Source organism: Anguilla anguilla, chromosome 12 (genome assembly GCF_013347855.1).
Source record: "Anguilla anguilla isolate fAngAng1 chromosome 12, fAngAng1.pri, whole genome shotgun sequence".
Classification (NCBI taxonomy): domain Eukaryota; kingdom Metazoa; phylum Chordata; class Actinopteri; order Anguilliformes; family Anguillidae; genus Anguilla; species Anguilla anguilla.
Window position 1 is genome coordinate 29,708,909 of NC_049212.1, and position 23,547 is coordinate 29,732,455.

Genomic DNA, 23,547 nt, shown 5'->3' on the forward strand with positions numbered 1-23,547 from the left:
CACCTCCGAAAGCTGTGCACAAAGTTACTTCAGCCAGGTCTGGAGATTAAATTGGGCACCACCTCCCTCAATGCCACTTCTTTGCCTGGCGAGGGGTGGAGTTGGGGGGCGAGTTCTGGACCATGCAGCCACTCAGCTGCTGCTCTCGAGGCCGCAAGCTCAGCGATTCAGCGTGGGGTTTTATGGGGCGGGGCTTGTGTGTCTCCCATTCATGCCCCAGCGACTAGGGACCGCATTCCGTACGGGCAAACAATGGGGACGACTAACCAGGAGGGGGGGGCGGGGGCCTCAGGGGGAGGGGGTGGGGTTCGGTGGTGGGGGTCATGCTGAGAGGGGGCTGCCACGGTGGAGTAAGGGAGTCCTGAGAAAGGGGCCCAGCCACGTGAGCGAAACCAAAGAGAACCAAAAACTGTGCTGGAAAGAGGTGGAAGGAGTGCGTGTCTGTGTGTGTGAGGGCCCTGTGTGTGGGTAGAGACAGGAGGGGGGTAGCTTTGTGAATAGCAGTGGTACAGACCTGAAGAAAGGCAGAGACTAGGCGGGGGGTGGGAAGTGGCCGGTGGGGGTGGTGCTTTCCCACACAGTTGTTGCAGTGAAAGGGGGTAAGCGGGGTGCCAGGTGAATCGCTCCGCTTGAAGTAGAACGATTTCCTCCGGGCGGACGGAAATTTAGTTCCGTCACGTTCATCCAGGAGCCTCGAAAGAGTCCACAATTACGCCCCCCCCCCCCACCCCGACACAGGGACTAGAACAGATTCACACGTGTGTGGTGCTCAATGGCACCCACTGCCTTGCCGCTGCGCTGTAAGGGGTCGTGATCACGCGCCATGGCCCGCGTCCTGTGGACGAGTCATCCAGCAAACCTCTCCTGTCCCCGGGGGCGGGGGGGAACAGCCCACCCTGGGGACTTTGGTTAAATAAATCTAAACATGCGTGACACTTGAAGTAGACGCCCCGTCGACTCGACGTTACTCGTTGTTAAGGTGGGCATTTCGCGGTCACGCGCGGTTCCGCGTGTCTCTCCGGTGGCCTGCAGTTGAAGCATGGCGGGGTGCCCTTCTGCCCCTCGTTAAGCGAAGGAGCAGGGGAGCTGGCGCACAATTCGGGCTGGGACGTCCCGCCGGAACAGAATCTGTGAGACCGCTCTGTGTGGAGCAAGGCCTGCTGGGAGAGCGGCGGGATTTTGGAGCAGAACCCAGCAGGGAACCTCCCAAATCCTAAAGACCGTCCCCTCCGCCTCCCCATCATTCCAACTCCGCTAACCGAGGCTTTTAGCTACTCCTGCCGGGCCCATCTGTCTGGGCCGGGCCCCTGGAGCGGCGCTCTCTCTCTCGGGCCCCTGAAGAACCACGCGGACGCTCCGTGTTTGCAAGCTGCTCGCTGGCACTCTGCTAATTCGGCTGCGTCCGGTCCCCGGAGTCTCTCCCGTCGGACGCCAGGCCTTCCTTGCACAGTCGTGCGGCCAACGCCCAGTAGATCAGCGGCTCTCACAAACGACGCCGCCAGTGGAAGTCTGGCTGCTTGTTTGCCTCCAGACACTCCTGTTAACAGATCTGGATGTCGGTAACTGGAATTGCTTCACTTTACAACAGCTGGTTGAATGTTGGCCTACCACGGGTGCATGAAGCTGATAGCCAGAAGGTTTAGTAGAAATCGGCTGTATGCACGTTGTGCCTCAAAAAAATACCACAAAATATCTTATCTTATACAAAATATATACATTTAAAATTTTAAACCCTCTTTATTCTCTTTTCCCAGTGTAATGCTTTTTCTGTTGACTATGTACATCCAGAAATGCATTTGTAAAAAAAAAAAAAAAAAAAAAATCTGGATGTAACATGCTATTTTTTTTGCTGCTGGTGTTCTGCTATTTCTGTGGAACCCAGGGAAGTTGTTCAGTTGGACAGTTAATTGTTGTGAAGCCTCCCCCCCTTGTGATCGTCCTGGAAATATGCCCCCCCCCCCCAATTCCATCCTGGATACATCTCTGAACCAACCAGAACCAACTCCCCCACGTTCTATAACTGCGCATGCTCAGTAAGCTCCACGGGCAACCTTGTGTGATATCTCAGGGGGCAGAAGGAGACTGAGAGGGAAACTTAATGATGCTCTGATACAGGAAGTGAGTCATACTTATAAAAGACCGATATGCTCTGGCTCTCGCTCTGTCCCTTGGAACTGAAAACTAGTCACACTGTACAATCACAGGTCCTGTTTGCCACATTAGAAGTCCAGGAAACGGAGATCTGTGAATTCTTTGCTGATGTGTTGTTTTAATACTCTTTTTGCATTCACAAATGGCCAAGAAATATTTTTAAATGATTCTTGCAAAAAAAATAAATAAATGAATAACGTATAAAAGCCTGTGCCGGCTTGCTTTCCCCTTTGGACGGGGGTTAACTGGGTGTTGGTCACGTAACAAAAACCTTAGGTCCAGTGAAACCCTTTCTACATGTAATATGGAAATGATGCTCTTGCCACTCTTGTGCGGGTAATGCAAGATGAAAATGCCTGTAGCATTGCCCCTTCTCTGGATGCGGAGGAAAGAAAATATTGTTTCACCAAAAATGAAGAGGCCTGCAAGAAGTGGGTTTTATTTCTGGAGCCCACGGGCACTGCATATATTTCTAGAACCCGTACAGTTAGTATTTGCGGTGCCCATTTTCACCCAGAACTTGTAGTGGAACACAGTGGAGTGGTAAGTACTGTAGGCCTACCGTTAGATAGCGACAATCAGATAGCCTTCAAGTAGACTTGTGGAAGATTTTATTCATTTGGGTGTAATGCCCGGTATTTGTGACTGCTTTAGAGTCTTATGTTAGTGCACAGTAGCTCAGTGTTACCACGTTATTGCACATTGAATGATGTTCTGGATCAGCTATACAATAGTAAAGCGTAGCTTATGTTGCTTTCTTTAATTTTGTCTGGTGGTGTAAGGATACTGCATGGGACAATCTGCTCTAACCAGCTCTAACCTAGCTAGAAATGCAAAATGGTTTACATATGACATGTCTTACGGATATGAATGTTAATGAGCACAGGATACACACCAACCCTGTTCTTGTCTGCTGAACAGGTCACAATAATCTAATAGTGGTTATTACAATTTAATGGCTGGGTTAAAAACCTGAAAGAAATATTAATAAGACAATCAGTTGTCACTTCTGGGGAATATAACCAGAATTTGAATTGAGTTTTCAGGACCTGCAGACAGGTCCAGGCTGTGATTTGTCCCAGGGGAACAGTGAATTGGGCCAGCAAAGAGCTGTTGGGATTGGCTGCTAAGAGCTGTTTGGTTCATTAATGCTTCAGGTTGCTGGGTGTCTTGTCCTGCTAATGCCCTTGGTTCAGTGCAGTGACACTCAACACAGCCTGTATATGAATGATGGAAGCATCCTTCATCTTGTAGCATAGCCATGCTCAAATATCAGAGGCATAAAATTTCACTGGCACCTGCATGAGTAAACAAAGCTTCTCTGCCATCTGTGTTCTTGTGGCAGTGTCTTAAGGTTTGTGTCATTGAGATTTGCCTTTTTAGTTTTCATAATAATGTGATAGTGGAAATGTATGCATTTGGGAAGTTGCCGGGCTATTAACATTATTTTTATTGGGACAACCCATAGATTAAACAACGCATTTTGTGCCAGATATTTTGACCGGCACAATTCAGGGAGTCTTGCATCTAAACTCTGTCGGGAGTAGAACACACATGTTTCTGGCCTGTATTGTTTGACTGCTTGTTTTTACCCATGAAGCCAAAGGCAAATTTCCCCAGAAGTATACAATAAAGAATCTTATCTATCTACCGTCCTGGATTCTGTAATTCCACCAGGCCCGGCTGAGGGAACATTACCACCCCTTTCTGTCAAGAGGCGGACTGATGTGACAGTGATGTTGCACTGCACAGACCCCCCCCCCCCCCCCCCCCACCCACCCACCCACACGCAGTGCGGGACCTTAAAAGCCCTGTGAAAGAGGCTTGTTGGGGGAGCAAGGCCACACTTGGGCTCCTCAGAGGGCCCGGGGACTGCCTTTGCCTTAATGGGCAACATGAAAGGGCCCCTCATTAGCATAATCCAGCCTGTTTTTGTGAGGAGGGAAGCTGTCGGGAGAGATGGGGGGGGCGGGGGGCAGCTGCAGCCTGCTCATCTGATCCGTTTTGGGGGTGCTCACTAGTTGGAGGTGGATTGAGGAGAATCACAATGGGAGCGGCATCAAAGCATGAACCCCCCCCCCCCCCCCCCCCCCCCATGTTTTTGCAGCGTTTATCACCGATGACGCCCGTGTCTCTCACAGGAGCGGGTTCAAACGGTTCGGCTGTCTCATTTTCTGCTCGAATGTACCGCCGTTCATGGCCTGACATTCCAGGCTGTCTGTCGGCTCAGTGGAACAGGTCACATGACTAAGTGTTGGGCGGGGGGAGGGGGGTTGTTATGTTCAGGCAGGGAACATTGGACCAGGATTAAGCTGTCTGAGGCCCAGGGGCGGCCCGTGGTGATTGGCTGTTTCTCCTTAATGAAGCTCCACGTAAATACAGGGAGAAACTGGGAAGGGTGCAGAATGGGCTGTTTTTATTCATCCTTCAGGAACAGGAAGCGAGGCTGGGGGGATGTGTTCGTGTACGTGTGTGTGTGTGTGTGCATGTGTGTGTGTGTGTGTATGTGCATGTGTGTGTGTGTGTGTGTGGGGGGGGGTCGTATGTGGGATACGGGCAGCTCCACTGTTGCCCTCTGCCCGGAGCTCCCATGTGCAGGGGATTGTGGGACTGATTTGACATGGTTCCCTGAGGGAATGTGTGGCGCAGGCTGGCCAGAGAAGAGCCCGGTCTTAATACCTGGGTCACCATGGCAACAGTGACGTGGGGCACTGCCTGGGGAATGAACCAGGAAGTCATTTATGTGAGAGAGATGGAGAGATGCAGGGAGAGTGAAAGATGGAGGGAGGGAGGCTTGGGGGAAGGTTTATCTGATTATCATCTGTAGAGCTCAGGTGAACAGCTGATGTTCCCTGTCTCTGTCAGTTCAGTTCGACAGGTCACAAAGGGTCTGTGTGTGCATGCGCGTGTGTGTGTGCGTGTTTGTGCATATGGGTGCCGTTTCTTGGGGCCATATTTGCATGCAAATGGATGATGCCGCTCGTGTGTGGCGGGGGGAGAGATTATTCACGCATTGTCACTGTCTGTGACAGAGGGATTAAGTCCGTCAAACATGTGCAGCGTTATGTAACCTGTGCAATTCGCTGTGTGAGAAGTGAGGGGAAGCTTTGTGAGCGCACGCCCAGCACATCGCTTGCCCTGCTGCAGCAGGTATTCCGCTGCCAGTGAAACTTTACGGCATTCACAGCTGAGACCGGCTTCTCCCTGCAAACGTCCCACAACAAATTGGATGTTGAAAAATTAATAATAGTAAAGCGGTGAATAAAATTTACCTCCTGTAAAAAAATGCTCTCAAAAATACACGCGTGTTCTGCTGTGTTCCCTGCGGATGGCAAGATAATATTTGCTTCTGCGTCAGAGGACCTAACTGCATATTTGCAATTCACCTGGCCTACATTTTCAGTAGGTGACTCTGGACCCATTAAATTACTTGGCAGTGTGAGGGAACTTCATTGGGCCTATGTTCCGGAATCCAATTACTTTATTAGTGGGTGTGTCCAGTGCTCGCCAGGAGCAAAATAAGTTGTTGTTTTGCTTGGCGGTACTGTGATGTGACACTGGTGAGGGAGGAATATCTGCTTTTCCCCCTGGGGGATTCCGCTATGGCGTCACACCCCCCCCCCCCCCCCCCCCCCCACCCCACTAGCGTGAGCTCACTGCCAAAGCAGGGAACGCCTCGTTTGATGTGATGAGATTCCATACTGAACAACTGACAAGTAGGATAACTTGAATGGGCAGTTCACCTTCTGAGGTAAATCTTTTGCTGCCAAGAAGATCCTATTATGCAAGTCATGCGATTTAACAATGGTTAATGTAAACCGCACCGGATAATGTTATAACTTGTTACTACTTGGCTGGTACATTTTAAAGGCTTTTGCACATATGATGCAATAAAACCAGATAATGCAGTAACTTGCTGGGTATGTTAAAACACATGTTTAACAGATAAGGTAATAACCTTTTCTGGATAATGTCATTTATTTATTTGAACTTATGACTTTATCCATTGGTTTTTAGTAGGGACATCAGTTTATCTAGGGCACCCAAAATGATTTCAATCTGCAGTGTCATCTAAATCCCTTTGAAGTCGCTATAGGGATTGCATTGTCACAATTGCCTGACTAATTAGGCAATTAGGGATCAATTGTGACTCTTATAAAAGCAATTGGTTGACATATTAGGCTACAACCGGGTGGCAGGAAAGAATGTGGCACGGACGGAATGTCAAACACAGGAAGTCTGTAAGCGACCGGGTACAACGGTACCCTCCTGGCACACTGAACACTCACTGGAGCCAATTTGCAATGAGTTTGCAATGAGTCCTTTTAACTAAGCACGAAAAACAGACCAGCGTTTACAGACAAAAACATCAAACGAGGTCTGCAATGAACACCCAGGGCGAATCCTCTGTCGGTGGGGGGGAAGAAGCCCGTAACTGAGCAGTGGCCAGATGTCATCCGAGATTTGACGGAAGCATTTTTAAGTGCTAACATTTCTACTTGGAAAAAGCTGACGATCCTAAACTACCCAGATTTTCAAATAGGCGTGTTAGAAATGGCAGGGGCATTTCTACTTGAGCCAAAGTACATGCCGCAGCCTGCTTACGTTAATGAAAGATGGCCCCAGATGAGTCCATTGGCACACGCGATTAGGTTTTACGCTTTTTGCTTGTTCTGCAAGGAAAATCAATCGCATCCAATTTAGAAGTTACTCTTGCCAGCAGAGTGTACCTTGATGCAGCAAGTTACACAACATTCACATCAAATTGAAATAGAAGTTGATTTCACCATCGTAACTGCATTTGTCTCGGTGATGCAAGCTTGTGCATGTGTTGTAAGCATGCAATGAAACCCTCAAAGGCATGGTGCCAAATGCAGTTCATTTAAAATGCAATGTTCACATTGTGGCAGTTGCAATTAGCATTTGGGCTATCAATTTCAAATTTGTGGGAGTAGTCAAAAATATTTTTGAGCCTTGTCCAAGCAGAAAGTTGCATTTCACAGTGCTTCTAAGGAGCATGATGGGATGAGGTTGAGAGTTGACCACTCAAAACTGAGGCTGTATTCGAGGATTTGACAAGTGCTGTACTTCCAAACTTCGTTGCTTAAAAATTATTGCTGCACAAAGTATTCATTCTAAATGTTGCACAGACTCCAAAAGAATACTTCTTAGCTCCAGCCAACTATGATTTAGAATGATGTATCTCTTCCTCCTCTGGGAAAATTATAGTTTTTATATAAAGACAATAATTCAGAGGAAACGGTTTTTCCCCAAGTAAGCATAGCTAATTTGTTCACTGACTGACTTTAATATGTGAAGATTGCACACGTTGTTGATAGCATAGTTTTGGAATTTAGCTTGTTTAGTTTCAATGGCCTGTACTGGTGAAAGTTAAGTTTTAACTTTGTATCATTTTGATATCACGAATTTGATATGTATAGAAGATTTTTTTACTTCCTTTTATAAGTTGTATCAAGCTACATGACCGTGTTATTAAATTATTCATAGATATTTTTTTACCCACCTTTTCACACGAGAACGACAGAATAGTGCAATAATTACATTATTACTTTATCTGTGCACATAAATTATTACACTATCCAACAATTTATTGTATTATTTGATTTTAGTACTTCATACATTTTTAAGTTATGACAGATTATTTGATTATCAGTTATTACATTATCCAGACTTGTATTTAGACTGAAAATGTGTCAGTGCGCATTGTCGCATTAATGCTTTCACTCTGAGTTCACCCCTTTTTCTGTCTGACTGCATCTGAGATGGAAAAATCAAACACTGAGTATGAAATACACTGCAGAGCACGTTTCTGTGCACAAGCCGCACTGCCGCTACTCACTTTTGACCTAAAAAAAAATGATGCTCTGCTTTTCCTTTAAATTTCTCGAGCTGTGTTGGAGGCATCTTTCCCCTGGCTGATTGGATGATGTCCTGTGTGTGTGCGTGTGCTTGTGCATGTGAGTGCGTGTGCGTCTGTGTGCATGTGTGTATGTGTGAGTGTGCGCACGTGTGTGTGTGTGTGTGTGCGCGTGTGCTTGTTTGAGCTTTTGGCCTATGTGATCAAGCACAGTAATTGTACGCTGTGCCAATTAATATATTGCCTTAGAACAATATTGATTAATTAAATATTAGGTTAATTAACAATATTTATTTTAATTGACATATGATTCCTTGTCTACTGTTTTCTTATTTTACTGTTTTGTTTATGTATGTGTATGTGTGTGTATGTGCGTATATATGTATGTTCATTAAGAGAGTGCACAGAATATAATGTCCCGGGAACAGTGGCAGGGCAGGGGTGTTTTCGCTCAGCGGTGCTGGGGTAGGTTTTTTTGGGTTTTTGTGTTTTGGAAGAATGGGCTTAACGACGCAGCATTCCGATGCAGCCGCGCGCGCATTCCTGCCATTGTTTCCTGTCACTGTTTGCGTCCGTTCCCCTGCCCGCGTGAGCCGGTGAAAGCCGGCTCTTATGACATCCAGATGGCTTCCCCTTTTTTTTCTGCCGCCGTCTCCTGGTTTCTGAGAGGCGTTTGGGCGCGCGTGCCGGGGGCCACCGAGACGCGCGGCTCCATCTCCCCCCGAGACGCGGCGCTCCATCTCCCCCCGACCGCGGCGCTCCATCGCCCCGCCCGCCTTACCCGGCTACAGCAGATGTCACGAGCAAGACGAGAGAGCTGGCGAAGGAGCACGAGGGGGGGGGGGGGGGGGGGGAGCGGGAGAGAGGGGGCCGAGCGTGAGGGGGGGGGGGGGGCGAGCGCGAGAGAGGGGCACGGGCACGAGAGAGGGGGGGACGAGCGGGGGAGAGGGGCACGGGCACGAGAGGGGGGGGGGGACGAGCGGGAGAGAGAGGCACGGGCACGAGAGAGAGGCACGGGCGAGGGGGGGGGGGGGGGGGGGCGAGCGTGTGTCTGACTCACTCCCTAACTCCGGGGTGTTGAAGCGCACCGGCACATACAGCACACAGTAATCTTCCCCTGCTATTTCTAGAAAGGAGGAAAAACAAAAACTAAAAGAATCAGCCCTTCTTGATCTGTGGCGGAAGCCGAAACAGTGGGTTGGTCTGCTCGGAGGTGGCAGTCTCCGTCTGGTCATGTGGTCCCAGGGGAGTGGAACCTGCAATTATTTGTGGGGGGGTGGATTCTCCTGAACTCAGTGTTTGTATGATTGAGTGGAGGACAAATCTAATATCAATCTGTTCTTGATGTCTTTCAATCTATTTTTGTTCAGCTATGTTTATTGTCTTGGCTTAATGTTCACCTGGATTTGGAAGAAGGATAATGTGATTTGTAGAAAAATAATAATAATAAAAAAGAAATAAATAAAAAGGTGAATACTGCAATGAAATGTTCTGTATGGTTGATATTTGAGGTGTTGCGACCTCAGTTTGACCTTGTCTTTGTCTCTCTCTCTAGCTATTTCGAGAGGTACGGATCATGAAAGGCCTCAATCACCCCAACATAGGTGAGTGCCGTGGCCTTAACTCCTTTCTCCTCTGTGTGTCCGCAGAAAGGCTGGGGAGGCCAGGCCAGTGCATTGCTATAGTCTAGATCAGCCAGTGCATTACTATAGTCTAGATCAGCCAGTGCATTACTATAGTCTAGATCAGCCAGTGCATTACTATAGTCTAGATCAGCCAGTGTATTGCTATAGTCTAGATCAGCCAGTGCATTTCTATAGTCTATGTCAGCCAGTGCATTTTGTTCCAGTCTGTACTGGCCGGTGCATTTTGTTCCGGTCTAGACTGGCTAGTGCAGTGTTCCAGACTGCAGAATGCAGCAGCTGATGCAATGTGATGGGGACAGTGTGTGGAGCTGCACTCCAAGGCGCCTGGGCAATGAAGCGCGTTCAGCTCCCGCCGCGGGCCGCGCGGTCTTCCCACGCTTCTCTTCCGCCCCCCTGGCCTTTTCGGGCCAGAGAGGCGGGGGCCCAGCGGAAGGGCAGGCCTGCCGCGGGTCGCCACGTTTGCCCTCGCTTGGTCTCCCGTGTCTGTCCCGACCTTGCTGGTGCGCCAGGCCTCTGCCTGTTTGCAGACAGACAGACAGACAGACAGACAGACTGACGGACTGACAGACAAACTTACAGGCTCAACAAGGCCGTGTGGGGGTCTCTCTCCACTGGGGGGATACTGCTTGTGTTCTGGGGGCTTGAGGTGAAGTCGTATTTGGGGGGGGGTTTCAGGCCTGGTTTTTTCCCAGTATTCTGTTCTGTATCCGCTATAAAGCGTCTTTGTGTCAGTGTCTCTGGAAAAGGCGCTATGCAAATAAAATGGAACTGAACTGATTGAATCAGGCCTGGTGTTCGCCATGGCTGCCCGACTCGCCCCAGCCCCAGTGTGAACACGCTGAAGACTCCTTTCTGCAGACTCAGCTGCGCATGGCCCTGGTTCTACCTGCAGTGCCTACTGTATGCAGCACTTTCATTGCTTCAGTCAGTGGTGGCATTTCATTGGCTGTTCCAATTCACTTTGGTCTGTCTATTGGGCCAATCCCCAGGCTGCTCACCGGCAGGCTCAGGGTTATGTCAACTGTGGCCATTTACAGGGTGGTCTTCACTCGCATGCCAGTCCTCTGCTACTTCCTCCTTCTGTGCTCCCTGGTTTTTTTAATGGTGGCTTGTTGGTTATCACTAATTTACCTACCAGGTTATACAAGGGTTTTGTACTGTTATGGTAGTAATAATAATAAATGATAATAAAATGAAGAAAAGTATTTTGCTACACAGATAGGTCTGAATTCCCAGGTGCTCAATATCTTGTGTATGTGTTCGTCTCTCTGTCCTACAGTTCAGCTATTTGAGGTGATCGAGACGGACAAGACACTCTACCTGATCATGGAGTACGCCAGCGGAGGTGGGTGCCGTCTTTCCACCCTCACGCTCTCCGCTCTGGTGCTGCGTTTAGAATGCACGTAAAGAGGGGGACCGCGCCCTAAAATCAATTTTTTGGCGGTAAATGGATGTGTCCGCCGACGGTGTGTTCTAAAGAAGCGCGGCAGCTGCGTGGCCCTGCGGGCCAGCTGGCGGATTGAGACGCAGCAGCGATAGTCCGCGCGAGCTACTGAGGAGCGCATTCCAGCCGGCACTCTGGCTGATGAACAGAGCACACCGCATCCACGAGGCCTGCAAAACATGATTGGGCGTTCCGAATTTGGAGAAAAAGAAAAATCTGAAGTAGCCTATTCAAGCTGGCTGAAATATTTTGGGTTTTCATTAGTATAAAGGGTCTAGGTGACCTGACCGCCTCTGGGATTGTCATGACACAAGAGCTCGATATAACACAATAAAAATAAATCTCACAAATGCGCTTGTAAGAAGCTTCATGTGACGTGCGTCAAAAGAAACAGATGTCTGCTTTCAAAACATTGGGGGCAAACACGATGTCTCTCATAAGTTGAATTTTTAATGTTGCACGTTTGTTTAAGCAAAATTGTGCATTATCCTTGACTTACCATTTAGTGCAATTAAAATGTTTTTGGTATTTCTTTGTCCCAAAGCAAAAAGGTCAGCTTGTCCTTTGGTAAAAACTACATTGGTAAACCTCTTCCAGCATGTTTGGTGACTAAAGACACCCTCAGGGACCTTGAAGCTGCGTTCACCAAATCTGAGATCAGGCATAGGCGTGCGCACGCTTGTTTGCAGCGGTAGTTAGTCGCTGGACCCTATGGGGAAACATTCAAATGGACCCTGTTCAGTCTAAGAGCAAAGTGGCTTGACCTAAAATTCAAGTAATGCGGTTTAGCAAGTGCACTTTTTCATTACCTAAGCAACATTTTTGTTAAATGAAGTGGCTGCCAAACACCCAGTGTTGTGCTGGAAACGAAAAGTAAGCAGCTATCTAAAATCCATTAGTGAATGCTAAGGACAAATGCAGGCTGGACTTAATTAGGGCTTTTGTACTCATGGACCTGTTGCAAAATATCCCCATACAGACATTTCTATCTGTTGAGAATCAGTGAGTGGTTTGTGACCATAAGGTGACCCGCTTAGGAGATAAGATTCCAGACTCTCCACGACAAGAGTGTCTTGTTCGAATGAAAAGAATTTTCAAGGTTATAAAACAATCAGGCAGCTGGTATAGATTTGTATAAATACATACATATATGCATACATACACGCACACATACATATATGTATACATACATACATGTGCATGCACACACACCACACATTTACACGCACATTCACATGCGCACGCACACACACACACACTCACACATATACACACACACACACACACGTTATGTTGACATATCTCTTGCGCTATCCTTCCTCTCCTTGTGTCACCGTTGTGCTGAGCAGCGGGGCCTGGTCGCCACAACACAGTCAAACATCCCCACAGTGTGTCCTGACAGCCCGCCCCCTGCTGGTCAAGCAGCGGTACTGCGCTTCCACGGAGCCGCTCAGGCAGCAGAGCCGAATGGCAGCGCTCTGCCGGAGAGAAGCCCGATCGCTCCTGACGCAGAACGCGCTGTTCCCGCGGCCACGCTCGGGCGAAGCGTGCCGTTTGGGCGGGCCGCTAGCCGAGCGCGCGGAGAGGCGGAGGATCGCTCGGGGCGACGGGCGAAGGGCCGCATGACTCGGCCCTCGTTTGCGTCAGCTGGATGAGCAGAGGGGGGGAGCGGCCTCACCCGCCGTTCCCGCCACCAGACTCGCGCGTGTAACCGCTCGCACGCACGCACGCACGCATGCCGGGTTTGCTCCGCTTCCTCTTTCTAAACTATGAGGCCTGCGACTTGATCTAGTCCACTTGATTATGACATATGAAGCACTGGGCTGCTAGTTAATAGCAGGCTAAAGGATTAGCCCCAAGACCATTAAAAACCTAAGACGGAGAGTGTCCGTTGCCTCTCCCTTAGCATCCTGGTGAATGTTATTTCTCTTGGCGTTCTCCCCCATGCCTCTGGTATGGGGTTAAGACATTTCTGTCTTGAGATTTCTGTCCTTATCGATAAATCTTTTTCTTTATCCCTCTCTGTTTTCTCCTATCGGTGTGACCCCTTGTTGTTTTCCTCAGTCTCTCTCTCTCTCCTGCTGTCTCGGTCCCTGTCCCCATGTTGTGTCCTTCCTTGCTAATTCTTCCCTATTCGGCTGGCACATCCCTTTTGAAGTGCCACCCCACCCTCACCCCCTCGCCAAACGGCTTGGCACATCTGCATCCCTCTCCTCTCCCTCTCTCTCTGCCTCTGTACGCATTTGCCTCCAGCTTGATACACAAACACACACACACACACACGAGCACACACAGGCATATCCTTTATCCTTTTCTGCTCAAACGAATGGATGCACACTAACACACTCACTTTTGTACATGCACAGACACACGCTCGGGCACACAGACATACACATGCGTCTGTCACATCAATCAGGCATCCGGCTTTGAGCCCAACTCAATGCACCCCAGACAGGCTCTCTCTCTCTCTCTCTCTCTCTCTCTCTCTCTCCCTCCCTCCCTCCCTCCCTCTCTCCCTCTCTCTCTCTGCCCTCTCCGCCCCCCTCTCATTAAGCGTAGCCTCAGTTTTTATCCTTATCCTCTGACTGCCTCCTGACTTTCAGCCTCCTTCTTCTGCCTTTTAATGAGGGAGATATTTAATCTGTCCCAACACACACATACAAGTGCGTGCATGCACACACACACACACGCACACGCATACGCATGCAGACAAGCACAGACACACACACAGATACACACAATGCCGGCTGAGCATTTTTATGATGACTGACATTGAGTGGGGAAAAATAAATAAGAATCCTATGATAGTCCTATGATACTGGTGTAGCCATTTGCTTCAACGAAAATGTATATTATGTTCACTCACCTTATTACTATAAAAGGCAGTGGTGTAATTTTTCGTACGGTCTCTCTCTCCCAGGTGAGGTGTTCGACTACCTCGTGTCTCACGGGAGAATGAAGGAGAAAGAAGCACGAGCCAAATTCCGTCAGGTGAGCCCCCGCACGGCGCATTCACATCTAACCAGAGTAGCATCCCAAAACTAACAAAGCACGGACATAGCAGACACCGTTCCTTTTCACCAAGCTAACCGCCGCCTGTGCGTGTCTGTCTGTCGGTCTCTGTCCCACAGATTGTGTCAGCCGTCCATTACTGTCACCAGAAAAACATTGTCCACAGGGACCTCAAGGTGAGTATGTGGCTGCTGCGGAAGTCTGTACAGGTTATCAGTGTGTACAGGTCTCAGTGCCGTATTACTTCAGGGGAAAGTTAACTTTCTGGGGTTTTTCATATTAAGTTTTGGTGTATGTTTTCAGTTGGCCCAGACAGTTTTATATGCATTGAAGGATATTTCAGATATTTGCAGAAGTTCATGACAATCTTACCAGCTTTACAATGGCTGGTATTAGGTCATTCTGGTCTTAAGAAACCAAATATACTTCAGGTCACTCTAAAGCGGCTTATACAGCAACACTGTGCCTGCCGATGTTGTGTGTGTGTTTATTACCCAATTATTCTTCAAGAAATTGCGTTTAATATTGCAACCTGAGACTGCAAGCTTCCTGTATCAGGATTACTACACAGGTCAAGAGGTTACGCTGCATGAGAATTGGGAAGGAATAAAGTACTGGCACAATATAAAAACTGATACTTAAATCCTTCATTGCACACTAAAACTATTTGAGCTATCTGAAACTGAAAAGAATATAAAAAAGGTGAACGTCCCCTTTAAAATTTTATAATGGTCATCATCATAATGTGGATTAAAAATTAAGATGTGCTTTGAGATCATACGGGTGTAGGTTTCCTTATTTTGCACTGTGCGTGATTGGCAGTGCCTGTCCATGTGGTACTGAGCAGTTTGAGCCTCGCAGCCTCTGTCTGATAGGCTGCAGGCTCATAAAGAGGGCGGTACCCCTAAAGCGCCTTTCCTGCTGAACAGAGAAACACCCCCAGACTAATTTACACTTATATTGGGCCATACTGTACTTTTCAATAAATAATAAACACGCAAGGTTTGACTGCAAACAAAAGCGGTTAGATTAGAATGACTAGGCCTGAAACCGCCTTAGCCTAGCGTCCCCTGACCCTGTCCCGCCTCGATGGAACGCAGGCGGAGAACCTTCTGCTGGACGCCGACTCCAACATCAAGATCGCCGACTTCGGCTTCAGCAACGAGTTCACGCTGGGGAACAAGCTGGACACGTTCTGCGGGAGCCCCCCCTACGCGGCCCCCGAGCTCTTCCAGGGCAAGAAGTACGACGGGCCCGAGGTGGACATCTGGAGCCTGGGCGTCATCCTCTACACGCTGGTCAGCGGCTCGCTGCCCTTCGACGGGCAGAACCTGAAGGCAAGCCCCCCCCGCCTCTGTGCCAGCGGGAACCCAGGGGTTCCCTAACCTTTTTCTGATGCAGCCCTTAATATGAATCTCCACAAATTTACGTGAACCCAACACCCCCACCCACACACTCGACCTTTAGCCGTGACTGGTGATACACCACGGCCTCTCGTGCCTCTTTGCTTTATTGCAACATTGCTTTGTTGGGTGGCTGTGATGTTCGACATGTAGTAAAGAGACAAAAAATTACCAGTATCAATTATTCCCTCCCCCCGCCCCCCACCCCTTATTTTCAGCCTATCCTATCCTCAAATCAGGCAATGCCACATGGGATCGCGTCCCACAGTTGTTAACTGCTCTAGTGGGTCGTGGGCGGGGTTGAGGTGGATTGTGAATTGACGAGTGAAAAAAATCATTACTGGTATACAATGCTCTTATCCTTGGAGAATTCAGATTGGTCAAAGTAGACGCTGCAGAAGGTGTATGCGTTGCGGTATGCTGTACATGCCATCGTTTGGACATCTGTTTACAGATGAGTCACAGCATGCATGTGCCCATTTCCTCATTGCGACTTTAAAAATCTGCCATTGTTAAAAATTCATGGGGGAAAAAAAATTTTTTAATACCAAATGTAACCAGTCTCGCCAAACCCTTTTGAGCCAGGCAGCGCCAGTTGGCACTGGATTCTTCTGACCTGGGGGCATGAAATCAAAACCATTAGAAAAAGGCCCCCTTTCAATCAGTACCCTGATTGGATATCATTTCAGCAAAGGATGTTCAGTGGTTCGGTGAAAGTGATATCCAGAAGTGCGCTGCTGCAAATCGGTGACGGGAAAGCGTGTGGGTTCATATACTGATGAATAAGTGCGGCTGTCTTCTGTTGCTTCTTCCTGACTGATATTAACCAATCAAAAAACGGTCTGCCCCTAACCAGTAAAACGTGATTGGCTGTAGTCATTTATGCTGTTGAGACAGTTCTGCCCATTAAGCGATTAATGACCCTTTGCTTGCCCCGGCAGATGTAGGCTCTACCCTGGTATACTGGCCTTGGCCCAGCCTCCGCCGTTATCTCATAATGATTTTTTTGTGTTGGGTAAGCTGATCCTAGATCAGTGTCAGGGGGCAGGAGGCCGTGGGAGCTGCTCGTCACCGGTAAACATTAACTGGAGGCTTTCCGTTGTGACGTGGCTGTTTACAGAAGTCCTGTTCCATGCATTGAGTCAGTTCTTACCCAAGTGCTGCTGGATTTTTCCCCCCCACTCCCCCCTTCGATAAATTCATTACTCCCTCATGAATCTACCCCTTGTCTCCCAGCAGAGACTAGTTTTGTAAACAACCCCCTAATCCCAGCAACCACGCGCTGCCAGGGAGGACTAAGGCTGGCATGACCCAGGATTTGTGCCCCAGGGTGCGGGCTGAAAGCTGGCCCGGAGTGCATTAACCCGGGAGGCCTTCTTCCAGCTACACCAGGGCACATAATTTCATATGTATCGAATGTGAAGTTAATGATTAGCTGGGGCCAGAAGGCTGCTCACCAGTGAGCCTCAGTTGCCGAACTGCTGGCTTGATGCCCTGATTAAGAACTGTCCTATAGAGAGCACTGCGTTCAGCTCATCTGTAACGTGTAAATGCAATTTTAAGTGCATCAGTGTCATGGTCAATTTCCCATTCTCTCTGCCTGTTTCATGCAGTCTCTTTATTATTACATTACAGTGGTAAATATGTATGTATATATATATATATATATATATATGAACACGCACACGTATACATTGGAAGAATATGAGTATGAACAAAGAATGCTGGATAAATTCCACTTTATTGTTTATCAAATGTTTTCTGTGCTGAGCAATATGACAAATTCTAATTGCATAATCTTGTTGTGATTATATAATCTCATTATTAACATGACATCATTTTTATTCGGAAATTGACCTGTCGTTGACACCCCTTGCATTTAGTACTTTTTGTGCCTTCCCTTTGCCGTGATAACCTCACTGAGTCACCTCTTTTAATGTTTGAAGAGATGGGGAACACATACCAGGTTTTAGTCTAAGGTTTTTAGGTACTTGCTGGTACCTTTGGAAGCAGAACAGCCCCAGTACATCATACGTCCGCCACCGTACTTGTTTGTAACGCTTTGTGTTCTGGAGTTTTGGGTGGAGCCGGAGCTGTGTGAATGTCGGAGGCGCGTGCACTGACTGCGCCGAATGTGCCTGTGCTTGCCGCACCTGCAGGAGCTGCGCGAGCGCGTGCTCAGGGGGAAGTACCGCGTGCCCTTCTACATGTCCACCGACTGCGAGGGCATCCTGCGCCGCTTCCTGGTGCTCAACCCCACCAAGCGCTGCACCCTGGAGGTGAGGAGGACCAACTGCGGCCGATCGGAGGGTCTTTCTGGTGGAGCTTGCTGCTATGGCCCAAAGCTGAAGGCTAATCACGGGGGCTGGGGGTGGAGTCTTACCTCAGGACCCTGAGATGTAGCCAATCATAAGGGCTGGGGGTGGAGTTCAGATTTCAGGACCCTAAGCTGTAACCAATCACGTGAGCTGTGGGTAAAGTCTTACATCAGGACCTAAAGCTGCAGTCACCAGATTAGTTATTTAGCTAAAACAGGCCCTTTGATACAGTGATATAAGAAGTGGTCCAGGAAGCACAACTCATTTAAATCATTTACGTTCTGCCTGATAGCATTTCAGTCTGACCTGAGATCAACCTTGATATGGTCCCTTTTGTATAGCCAACTATATCAATCCTACCAAAACATGTGCTTCACTTAGGTTCAGTGATAGCTTTGAAATGAACTCCAAGCTTGCTATATTTGCTTTTGTGTTCCAAGTTTATAAATACTGTAGAGCTCAGTTACAATAAAAGCGTAAAATCAATTTGTCTAAGCTTTCCCTGGGAATAAAATGTTGGTCCTGCTGCTGGTGTCAAATGACAGAAACCTTCACTGAATGTTATCTGTCCCGTTGTCATAAAAGTTGCAATTCGATAATAACAACAACCCCCCATTCAAACCAGCTGTGTAAAGTTAGTCAGGGTTTCATGCAGTCCAGGCCCCTGGCTCTGATCTGTGCTCGATTGTTCCTGTCTGTGCCCCCCCGCCCTGTGTCCTCACCAGCAAATCATGAAGGACAAGTGGATGAACGCCGGGTACGAGGGGGAGGAGCTGAAGCCCCACGTGGAGCCAGTGGAGGACTACAACGATGCCAGCCGCATCGGTGAGCGTCCCGCGCCTCGCGTCCCTCGTCTGTCCCCACCTCCCTCCCTCCCTCCCTCCGTCCCTCCCTCCCTTTCAGGCCTCTCTCCCCTGGCCTGGCACCTGGCCGCTCCTGCGCCTCTCAGATCCATCTTCTCCCCATTTCCCGGGTAACGTAAATGCAGACGCAGTGCGTTTGGAATGTGTTCTGCGTGCGTATGCATCCTCTTCCTCTCTAAGTGTTATTGGCTGTGGCCAGTAGCCAGCGGTGAGGTCACATGGGGTCCTGAAGGACCCATCTTTCTTCGCCTTCTTTTTTTTTATCCCTCTCTTTTTCTTTTCCTCTTCTATCCTCCCTCTTCCTCTCTCTTTCCTTTCCTCTTAATCTCTTTCCTTCACTCCCTCCCTCTGTATCCCCACTCTCTTCTTCCATCCCTCCTCTATCTCCCTCTCTCTCTCTATCCTCCCCTCCCTCTGTCTCCCTCTCTCTCTCCCTCTGTATCCCCACTGTCTTCTTCCATCCCTCCTCTATCTCCCACTCTCTCTCTCTGTCCTCCCCTCCCTCTCTCACCCATGTGTTTTTTTTCTCCATGCCTTGCAGAAGTGATGGTGGGGATGGGATATTCCCGTGAGGAGATCAAAGACGCCCTGACCAATCAGAAGTACAATGAGGTCACAGCTACCTACCTGCTGCTGGGCCGTAAAAATGAGGTGAGCCGCACCAGCAGGGGGCGCTGCCAAAGTCTATTTACAACACACTGCAGGGATGGCCAAGGAAGGATAGCCATTGTCTGTGCCCACTTTTGTTTTAAAACAACTTTTGTTTGTAGTGATTAGTATATATGAATAAAGTGATAAAGTTGGTCATTGCACTTTGGAAATATCCTTCACTGTATAATTGATGCATACCGTAAAAGTATGCATATAGAAAAGTTTGTATATTAATTATAATTTGTAATTAGCTACTATCAAAGATAAGTATTTTAGCTATAGCTAAGAACAGATTCCCTCCTGGGATTTGAACCCACTGTGCACTAGGACTAGGTCAAGGACCCATGCACAGAGAGTAATTTTTTAGCACAGCCCCACGCATACATACATGTGTGTCTTTGTGCGTGCGTGCGAGTGTGCGTGCGCACGTGTCTCCTCAGTAGATCCATCTGAGCCCTGTGCTTGAGATGCGAGTGGTCGTGAGGGTTATGTTCCATTCCCCTGACCCCAGAGAGTTCTGTTTGTGGTTGTCATGACAGCTGGAGGGCAGCGAATCGCGGTCGGGCAGCAGCTTGTCCCTGGCGCGGGTGCGACCCAGCACCATCACCAACGGCACCAGCAAGCACGCTTCCTCTGCTGCTGCCTCCTCCTCTGGCTCCGCCTCCTCGCACAGCAAGACTCAGCGGAGCGCCTCCACCTACCATCGCCAGCGGCGGCACAGCGACTTCTGTGAGCGTCAAATCACACAAGCCCTTACTGAAACTGGCCTCAAATCACATAAGCCCTTACTGAAACTGGCCCCAAATCACACAAGCCCTTACTGAAACTGGCCCCAAATCACACAAGCCCTTACTGAAACTGGCCTCAAATCACACAAGCCCTTACTGAAACTGGCCCCAAATCACACAAGCCCTTACTGAAACTGGCCCCAAATCACACAAGCCCTTACTGAAACTGGCCTCAAATCACACAAGCCCTTACTGAAACTGGCCTCAAATCACACAAGCCCTTACTGAAACTGGCCCCAAATCACACAAGCCCTTACTGAAACTGGCCTCAAATCACACAAGCCCTTACTGAAACTGGCCTCAAATCACATAAGCCCTTACTGAAACTGTACCCAAATCACACAAGCCCTTACTGAAACTGGCCTCAAATCACACAAGCCCTTACTGAAACTGGCCCCAAATCACACAAGCCCTTACTGAAACTGGCCTCAAATCACACAAGCCCTTACTGAAACTGGCCTCAAATCACACAAGCCCTTACTGAAACTGGCCTCAAATCACACAAGCCCTTACTGAAACTGGCCCCAAATCACACAAGCCCTTACTGAAACTGGCCTCAAATCACACAAGCCCTTACTGAAACTGGCCCCAAATCACACGAGCCCTTACTGAAACTGGCCCCAAATCACACAAGCCCTTACTGAAACTGGCCCCAAATCACACAAGCCCTTACTGAAACTGGCCCCAAATCACACAAGTCCTTACTGAAACTGTACCCAAATCACTCTCTGATGCATGTATGTCACATCATGTCAGCCACAGTCTTAGATTAGATTAACTACTCTGCATCCAGAATAGCTATATAGACACTGGCTAGCTGACAAAACAGTAGCACTTTCCATTTTAATTAGACCACAGAAATTGTAATGTGACCAATGGCCATGTTCCATAAGGAAATATGAGTCTAACTGCATTACTATAAATCCACAATATTGCTCCTGTGCTTGTCAGTTTATGGCAGTTTGCTGACTCTCGCTTTAAGGTGTGCCTGTGTGAGCTGCGTATCTTGGCACAGGGCGGTCGAGCCGTGCGCGGTGGGTGTGGTTTTAACGACCCCCCCTCCCCCCCCAGGCGGGCCCTCCCTGCCCGTGGCGCATCCCAAGCGCAGCCCGACCAGCACGGGCGACGGGGAGCTGAAGGAGGAGCGGCTGCCGTCCCGCAAGGCCAGCTGCAGCGTGGTGGGGAGCCGCAGCATCCCCCCCTCCAGCCCCATGGTCAGCAGCGCCAACAACCCCAACAAGTCTGAGATCCCCGACCGCCGCAAAGAGATTAACGCCACCACGGTGAGGGGGGGAGGGAGAGAGGGAGAGAGAGAGAGAGAGGGAGGGGTAGGAGGAGGGAGAGGGGGGAGATGGAGTGAGAGAGGGACATGGCGAGAGAGTGTGACAGAAAGGGGAGAGGGGAAGAAGATATGGGGAGGGAATGAGAGGAAAGGGCGGATGGAGTGGAAAAGGGAGAGGAATGGTAAGAGGAGAAAGAGGGATAGCAGAAATAAGGGAGTGAGAAAAAGGTAGAGGACTGCAGTGAAGTGAGATTGAGTTGGACAGAGGAGAATGACAGAATGGACGCGGAAATAGAAAGAGAGACCGGGGAAAAAAAAACAAAAAAGAAATGACTGGGCCATGGACCAGACGTGTATTCCCATGTGTTTGTTTTTATTTCCTTAAAGTTTTGGGACATGTTATAACCTACATCGTGAGGTTTGAATCTTTGATGGAGCGCCTGTTATCACTGGCAGCATTACTGCAGCTAACAGGAGGAGTGCTCAGCATTAGCGCTGTGGACTGGGGCCGTCAAACGTTTGTGGGCTGTGTTAAGGCTGACGGTTACCATCAAAAACTGACGAGAAATCGCGGAAAGCACCACAGCAGGGAAAGACTGCCAAAAAAAGAAGAAAGTGGCAAAAATCTGTGACGCCCACGACTTCCCCGGCGAAGCCCAGCCATAGCAAAAAATAATTCTACTGGAAGAAGTAAAAAGACGACCTAGAACCTCCCGCAGAACGTTCCCATTCCATCCCAGCAATAGTTAAGCTCTCTGCAGCATTACGCTATCTTACATCTGGATCATTTCAACTGACAATTCCTGGCACAGCTGGAAGATCACTGTTCGCATTTTGTCGTGCGCTGCCTGTAGAGCTAGACACGCTCTTAAGGTGCACCAGCAGATAATCAGTCTCCCCACATCCAATAAAGACATTCAGTGCACTAAACAGGACTTTTTTGAACTGCACGGTTTAAGCTCTGCCTGATACACACGATGCTAATAGCAGGTAGCCCCATTCGCTGATTGCGTAATTAGCTGCAGTTGTAGCAAATAAGATGTTAAGTTCAGGCAGGCTGCGAACGTACCGACGTACCCTCGTCAGGCCGCAATTTGCGACGCAAGTTTTATGTGCATGTCTGGACCTGCGAGAGTAAGAAGAGGGAGGGAGAAAGAGAGGGAGGAAGAAAGGATGAGAGGGCAAATGACAGAGGCCTCTGGAGAGAACTGCGAGGTGATGGGGGCTAAGAATACGACTTTAGGGAAGGGGAGTGTTCAGCAGCAGATTGTGTGCGTTTCCTGTACTTGCTGTCTGTGTTCTCATCACAGGCTCTGCTCCTGGTCTGTGGAACTGTAAGTGTGTGAAATGTAGCCCTCGGTCCACTGTGCTTCCCGCTCAGTCTGCCAGTCAGACGAGCTGTGGGCGTGCGGGTTCGAGTGCAGGCAGGACGGCTGAACGGCCCGGGGCGTGATGGAACACGCCCACTGCGCCCAGTTACACCTGTGCTCTCCCCCTCCTCCAGAACAACATCCCAGCAAGTGCCATGACTCGCCGGAACACCTACGTGTGCACGGACCGCTCCAGCACTGACAGACACTCCCTACTGCAGAACGGCAAGGAGAACAGGTGAGACACCCGTGTGTGTGTGTGTGTGTGTGTGTGTGTGTGTGTGTGTGTGTGTGAGAGTGAGTGAGTGAGTGAGTGAGCGAGTGACTGTGTGACTGTGTGAGTGAGTGAGTGAGTGAGTGAGTGAGTGAGTGAGTGAGTGAGTGAGTGAGTGAGTGAGTGAGTGTGAGAGTGTGAGAGTGTGAGAGTGTGAGAGTGTGAGAGTGAGTGAGAGAGTGAGAGTGAGTGAGAGAGTGAGAGAGTGAGAGAGTGAGAGAGTGTGAGAGTGTGTGTGTGAGTGAGTGTTTGAGTGTGTGTGTGTGAGAGTGAGTGTGTGTGTGTGTGTGTGTGTGTGTGTGTGAGTGAGAGAGTGTGAGTGTGAGTGTGTGTGTGTGTGTGTGTGTGAGTGAGTGTGTGTGTGTTAGTGTGTGTGTGAGTGTGAGAGAGTGTGAGTGTGTGAGTGAGTGTTTGAGTGTGTGTGTGTGTGTGTGTGTGAGTGAGTGTGTGTGTGTTAGTGTGTGTGT

At 49.0% G+C, this 23,547-nt stretch overlaps 1 protein-coding gene across 8 annotated transcripts in view; it reads left to right on the plus strand.

Annotated features, from left to right (window-relative positions):
• mark4 (microtubule affinity regulating kinase 4) overlaps window positions 1-23,547 on the plus strand; it is a 59,114-nt gene that overhangs the window by 22,259 nt on the left and 13,308 nt on the right. For all 8 annotated transcript variants that reach the window (XM_035384548.1, XM_035384549.1, XM_035384550.1 and 5 more), the window contains exons 4-14: window positions 9,585-9,633; window positions 10,955-11,020; window positions 14,040-14,110; window positions 14,251-14,307; window positions 15,232-15,468; window positions 17,694-17,813; window positions 18,578-18,677; window positions 19,257-19,366; window positions 19,906-20,095; window positions 21,226-21,437; window positions 22,941-23,044. In XM_035384548.1, coding sequence (XP_035240439.1) covers window positions 9,585-9,633; window positions 10,955-11,020; window positions 14,040-14,110; window positions 14,251-14,307; window positions 15,232-15,468; window positions 17,694-17,813; window positions 18,578-18,677; window positions 19,257-19,366; window positions 19,906-20,095; window positions 21,226-21,437; window positions 22,941-23,044 — 1,316 coding nt within the window. The remainder of the gene's footprint in view (window positions 1-9,584; window positions 9,634-10,954; window positions 11,021-14,039; window positions 14,111-14,250; window positions 14,308-15,231; window positions 15,469-17,693; window positions 17,814-18,577; window positions 18,678-19,256; window positions 19,367-19,905; window positions 20,096-21,225; window positions 21,438-22,940; window positions 23,045-23,547) is intronic.